Here is a 6,936-nt window from a genome sequence, read left to right on the forward strand (position 1 = left end):
AGTTGTTTACTAACAAAATCCCTATGCATAGGAAGTGTGTTAGAATTAAATGTGCTAGTCATATTCTTCATGATGCTCTCTTTATGTTACAATTCTTACCTTTTATGTGAGCATCGTTGAAATCATCATGCCTAGCTAGGGGCGTTAAACAATAGCGCTTGTTGGGAGGCAACCCAATTTTATTCTTGTTCCTTGCTTTTTGCTCCTTTTTAGTAATAAATAATTCATCTAACCTCTGTTTAGATGTCGTTTTATGCTTTTAATTAGTGTTTGTGCCAAGTAGAACCTTTGGGAAGACTTGGGGGAAGTCTTTGAGATCTTGCTGTAAAAAACAGAAACTTTAGCGCTCACGAGAATTGCTGCCATGTTTTATTGGAGAGATCTATTTAGTTAATTCTTTTTGCATATGATTAATAGATAAATTCCTCAGGTCCATAAATTTATTTTATAATTTTATGAGTTCCAGAAGTATACGTTTGATCCAGATTACTACAGACTGTTCTGTTTTTGACAGATTCTGTTTTTCATGTGTTGTTTACTTATTGTGATGAATCTATGGCTAGTAAAATAGTTTATAAACCATAGAGAAGTCGGAATACAGTAGGTTTAACACCAATATAAATAAATAATGAGTTCATTACAGTACCTTATGATGGTGATTTGCTTTCTTATACTAACGGAGCTTACGAGTTTTCTGTTAAGTTTTGTGTTGTGAAGTTTTCAAGTTTTGGGTAAAGATTCGATGGACTATGGAATAAGGAGTGGAAAGAGCCTAATCTTGGGGATGTAAAAGGTAATATCCAAGGACACCAAAAAGCCTACGCTTGGGGATGCCCTGGAAGGTATCCCCTCTTTCGTCTTCGTTCATCGGCAAGTTTATTTGGAACTATATTTTTATTCACCACATGATATGTGTTTTGCTTGGAGCGTCAATTTATTTTGTTAATATTTGCTTTCTGTTATTTAGAACAATGTTTTGCATCTTTTATTTCAATAAAAGTGGCATTGATAGCCTTTACTATGCCTATTTTAGAAGTCCACATGTTGCTGTTTGAAAACAGAAAGTTTACCGCTGTTGCAATAGTTCCCTAGAAAAGTAAGAATGTGATAAAATGTTGAAACCTTTTTCATATTAAGCTCTGATAAATTTACTACAGTGGGAATTTTTTTTCATAATTTTTGGAGCTAGGGAAGTATGGATGTTGCTGCATTCTTTACAGACTGTCCTGTTTAGGCAGATTGTTGTTATGTTTACATTGTTTGCATATGTTTGCTTCTTTAATGATTCTATTTGAGGATAGGACTATTAAATATGCATAGGAATTTAGTATTCAATGTTGAATAATAATTTTAGGGATTTGCTACAGTAGAGTATGATAAGGTTTTTGCAATGGTTTATACTAACTTATCTCACGAGTCCTTGTTGAGTTTTGTGTGGATGAAGCTTTTGAGATTTAGGGAGACCGTGATATGAGAGGAATTAAGGAGACACAAAAGCTCAAGCTTGGGGATGCCCAAGGCATCCCGAGATAATATTTCAAGAAGTCTCAAGCATCTAAGCTTGGGGATGCCCTGGTTGGCATCCCACCTTTCTTCTTCAACAACTATCGGTTAGTTTCAGTTGATCCTAAGTTTTTGCTTCTTCACATGATGTTTGCCATTCTTAGAATGTCATTTTATTTTGTTTTGCTTGCTGTTTGAATAAAATACCAAGATCTGAAATTCTTAATGTTAGAGAGTTTTCACATAGTTGCATAATTATTTGACTACTCATTGATCTTCACTTATATCTTTCGCAGTAGTTTGTCATTTGCTATAGTGCTTCACTTATATCTTTTTAGAGCACGGTGGTGGTTTTATTTTATAGAAATAATTGATCTCTCATGCTTCACTTATATTATTTTGAGAGTCTTAAATAGCATGGTAGTTTGCTTTGGTTATGAAATTAGTCCTAATATGATTGGCATCCAAGAGGGATATAATAAAAACTTTCATATAAAGTGCATTGAATACTATGAGAAGTTTGATACTTGATGATTGTTTTGAGATATGGAGATGGTGATATTAGAGTCATGCTAGTTGAGTAGTTGTGAATTTGAGAAATACTTGTGTTGAAGTTTGTGATTCCCGTAGCATGCATGTGTGGTGAACCGTTATGTGATGAAGTCAGGGCACGATTTATTTATTGATTGTCCTCCTTATGAGTGGCGGTCGGGGACGAGCGATGGTCTTTTCCTACCAATCTATCCCCCTAGGAGCATGCGCGTAGTACTTTGTTTCGATAACTAATAGATTTTTGCAATAAGTATGTGAGTTCTTTATGACTAATGTTGAGTCCATGGATTATACGCACTCTCACCCTTCCACCATTGCTAGCCTCTCTAATACCGCGCACCTTTCGCCGGTATCATACACCCACCATATACCTTCCTCAAAACAGCCACCATACCTACCTATTATGGCATTTCCATAGCCATTCCGAGATATATTGCCATGCAACTTTCCACCGTTCCGTTATTATGACACGCTTCATCATTGTCATATTGCTTCGCATGATCATGTAGTTGACATCGTATTCGTGGCAAAGCCACCGTTCATAATTCTTTCATGCATGTCACTCATGCATCATTGCACATCCCGGTACACCGTCGGAGGCATTCATATAGAGTCATATCTTGTCCTAAGTATCGAGTTGTAATTCTTGAGTTGTAAGAAAATAAAAGTGTGATGATCATCATTATTAGAGCATTGTCCCAGTGAGGAAAGGATGATGGAGACTATGATTCCCCCACAAGTCGGGATGAGACTCCGGACGAAAATAAATAAATAAAAGAGGCCAAAAAAGCCCAAATAAAAAAAGAGAAAAGAGGCCATAAAAAAAGAGAAAAGGCCCATATAAAAGAATGAGAGAAAAAGAGAGAAGGGGCAATGCTACTATCCTTTTACCACACTTGTGCTTCAAAGTAGCACCATGATCTTCATGATAGAGAGTCTCCTATGTTGTCACTTTCATATACTAGTGGGAATCTTTCATTATAGAACTTGGCTTGTATATTCCAATGATGGGCTTCCTCAAAATGCCCTAGGTCTTCGTGAGCAAGCAAGTTGGATGCACACCCACTTAGTTTCTTTTGAGCTTTCATAAATTTATAGCTCTAATGCATCCGTTGCATGGCAATCCCTACTCACTCACATTGATATCTATTGATGGGCATCTCCATAGCCCGTTGATACGCCTAGTTGATGTGAGACTATCTTCTCCTTTTTGTCTTCTCCACAACCACTATTCTATTCCACCTATAGTGCTATATCCATGCCTCACGCTCATGTATTGCGTGAAGATTGAAAAAGTTTTGAGAATGTCAAAAGTATGAAACAATTGCTTGGCTTGTCATCGGGGTTGTGCATGATTTAATTATTTTGTGTGGTGAAGATAGAGCATAGCCAGACGATATGATTTTGTAGGGATAACTTTCTTCGGCCATGTTATTTTGAGAAGACATAATTGCTTAGTTGGTATGCTTGAAGTATTATTATTCTTATGTCAATATGAACTTCTATCTTGAATATTTTGGATCTGAATATTCATTCCATAATTAAGAAGAATTACATTGAAATTATGCCAAGTAGCACTCAGCATCAAAAATTCTGTTTTTATCATTTACCTACTCGAGGACGAGCAGGAAATAAGCTTGGGGATGCTTGATACGTCTCCAACGTATCTATAATTTTTGATTGCCCCATGCTATGTTATCTACTGTTTTGGGCAATATTGGGCTTTATTATCCACTTCTATATTATTTTTGGGACTAACCTATTAACCGAAGGCCCAGCCCAGAATTGCTGTTTTTTGCCTATTTTAGTGTTTCGAAGAAAAGGGATATCAAACGGAGTCGAAACGGAACGAAATCAACTGGAGAAGTTATTTTTGGAAGAAAAGCTACCGGATGGACTTGGACCCCACGTCAGGAGCCAAGGGAGGTGCTCACGAGGGTGGGGGGGCGCCCCCTGCCTCGTGGGGCCCCCGAAGCTCCACCGACGTACTTCCTGCACCCATATATACTCACGTACCCTAAAACTTCCAGAATAGACAATAGATCGGGAGTTCCGCCGCCAGAAGTCTCCGTAGCCACCGAAAGCCAATCTAGACCCGTTCCGGCACCCTGCCGGAGGGGGAAACCCCTCTCCGGTGGCCATCTTCATCATCCCGGTGCTCTCCATGACGAGGAGGGATTAGTTCTCCCTCAGGGCTGAGGGTATGTACCAGTAGCTATGTGTTTGATCTCTCTCTCTCTCATGTTCTTGAGGTGATACGATCTTGATGTATCGCGAGCTTTGCTATTATATTTGGATCCTATGATATTTTCTCCCCCCTCTACTCTCTTGTAATGGATTGAGTTTCCCCTTTGAAGTTATCTTATCGGATTGAGTCTTTAAAGATTTGAGAACACTTGATGTATGTCTTGCCGTGCGTATCTGTGGTGACAATGGGATATCACGTGATTCACTTGATGTATGTTTTGGTGATCAACTTGCGGGTTCCGCCCATGAACCTATGCATAGGAGTTGGCACATGTTTTCGTCGTGATTCTCCAGTAGGAACTTTGGGGCACTCTTTGAGGTTCTATGTGTTGGTTGAATAGATGAATCTGAGATTGTGTGATGCATATCGTATAATCATACCCACGGATACTTGAGGTGACATTGGAGTATCTAGGTGACATTAGGGTTTTGGTTGATTTATGTCTGAAGGTGTTATTCTAGTACGAACTCTAGGGCTGTTTGTGACACCTATAGGAATAGCCCAACGGATTTATTGGAAAGAATAACTTTGAGGTGGTTTCGTACCCTACCATAATCTCTTCGTTCGTTCTCCGCTATTAGTGACTTTGGAGTGACTCTTTGTTGCATGTTGAGGGATAGTTATGTGATCCAATTATGTTATTATTGTTGAGAGAAGTTGCACTAGTGAAAGTATGAACCCTTGGCCTTGTTTCCTAGCATTGCAATACCGTTTACGCTCACTTTTATCATTAGTTACATTGCTATTTTTATATTTTTAGATTACAAAAACCTTTATCTACCATCCATATACCACTTGTATCATCATCTCTTCGCCGAACTAGTGCACCTATACAATTTACCATTGTATTGGGTGTGTTGGGGACACAAGAGACTCTTTATTATTTGATTGCAGGGTTATTTGAGAGAGACCATCTTCATCTTACGCCTCCTACGGATTGATAAACCTTAGGTCATCCACTTGAGAGAAATTTGCTACTGTCCTACAAACCTCTGCACTTGGAGGCCCAACAACATCTATAAGAAGAAGGTTGTGTAGTAGTCATCAAAACACCCCGGTGCCACACTACAGAATCCCAGCCACGCGGTTGCGGTCAATCTCAGACCCACAGATTTGGGTCAGCCTTGGAGATGCCTTCATCGCTGGCATTGGGCTATAGGCTGGAGAGCATGTACGATGCGAAAGAGCAAAGATGAGGGCTCTGTGCTTTTTTCTTCTCGTGCATGGTAAGGAAGAGTATAGCAACGACATCCAATGGCCAACGTGAGGCCATCGTGCGGCGAGGCAGGAGACGGATTCATGACTTGGATCGATCGATCGACACCAAGAAGTAACCAATTTCACCATCGACAGAACAAAAGGAAGACTTGGCTGGATCTTGGACTAGGAATAGTCTCTAAGAGCACCTCCAACAGCCACGCCAAAGAACGCGCGCGGTAAACTGCCCATTTAGCGTGCGCGGAAAGTTTTCGTGCGCTCCAGTCGAGACGGGAAACTAGCACGCGGGGGAGAAAGCTGGCGGTCGCGCGCTAGATTTGGCGCACCGCTTCCGGCGCGCCTATAAATTGCGACGCTCGCCACACGACTATCCATAGTGCCACGCGCGCTCTTCCCCGCTTTCTCGCTACTTCCTCTGCTTTCTCGCCGCTTCAGCACCCCGCCACCAACGCGCCACCACCATGCCACCATGCCGCCGCGCCGCCGGGGATCTTCACGCTACCGAGGCGTCCGCGAGCGCCCCTCCGGCGCCTACTACGTTGAGATCCGGTCCGGCGACGTCCGCCTCGGTCTCGGCACGTTCGAGACCGCGCACGAGGCCGCCGGCGCGTACGACGCGGCGGCGTGGCGCCTAGAGAGGCCTCATGCGCAGATGAACTTCCACGACGTCTACACGCGCGAGCAGGCGCAAGCCGTCGCCCCTCCGCCTCGTCTTATAACAAATCAGGACCAAGAGGGACACCGTCGGCGGCAGCGCCGCCTCCTCATCGTCGAGGAGGGCGAGCGAGCCATGGCGGAGTGGCGTCAGCGCCACCCGGAGGACGTCGCCGACGAGAACGCCTTCTGGGCGGAGAGGACGGCAAGGCGCGGCACGGAGCGGGCGGACAAGCGTCGACGGAAGGCACTGGCCATATCGCAGTGCGATCTCGTTAACGCCGGTGGGAAGTCGTTCTTCTCGTCAGACGATGATCATTGGGATGACGTGTGGCTCCTTATCTCGGACAACACCAGCGAAGATGATGATGAGGACGACTCGAAGTAGGTTCTAGTTGCACCGTTTTTATTATGTAGTTGCACCGTAGTTCTTTTATCTATCTATACTATGAACTATGTACGCATTGTGAAATATCTATGTATCGTTTTTATCTATCTAACCTTTTATCTATCTATATCTATGCATATACATCGTAGTCCAGAGTGTTTGTGCGAGAGCGCGCGCTGCATTTTAGCGCTCCTGTTGAAGCTATGCGCACGCTAAATTTATCGCGGCCGCTGGAGCCAGCGCTCCCCGCCGCGTCAAAGCAGGGGATCGATACGCTGCAAACTGATTTTTAATGCGCTGCGCGTTGGACGTTGGAGATGCTCTAACGTTAACCACCTACTTACGAGCTAGTTAGACCTCGATCCGATCGAGT

At 42.8% G+C, this 6,936-nt stretch overlaps 1 protein-coding gene across 1 annotated transcript; it reads left to right on the plus strand.

The window, feature by feature from the left end:
- The first annotated feature begins 5,966 nt into the window (after positions 1–5,966).
- LOC119331474 (ethylene-responsive transcription factor RAP2-3-like) lies at positions 5,967–6,563 on the plus strand. Its single transcript, XM_037604634.1, has one exon. The coding sequence runs from the start codon at positions 5,991–5,993 to the stop codon at positions 6,561–6,563; it is 573 nt and encodes a 190-aa protein (XP_037460531.1). The 5' UTR covers positions 5,967–5,990.
- Positions 6,564–6,936: the final 373 nt, after the last annotated feature.

Source organism: Triticum dicoccoides, chromosome 7A, assembly GCF_002162155.2.
Source record: "Triticum dicoccoides isolate Atlit2015 ecotype Zavitan chromosome 7A, WEW_v2.0, whole genome shotgun sequence".
Classification (NCBI taxonomy): Eukaryota; Viridiplantae; Streptophyta; class Magnoliopsida; order Poales; family Poaceae; genus Triticum; species Triticum dicoccoides.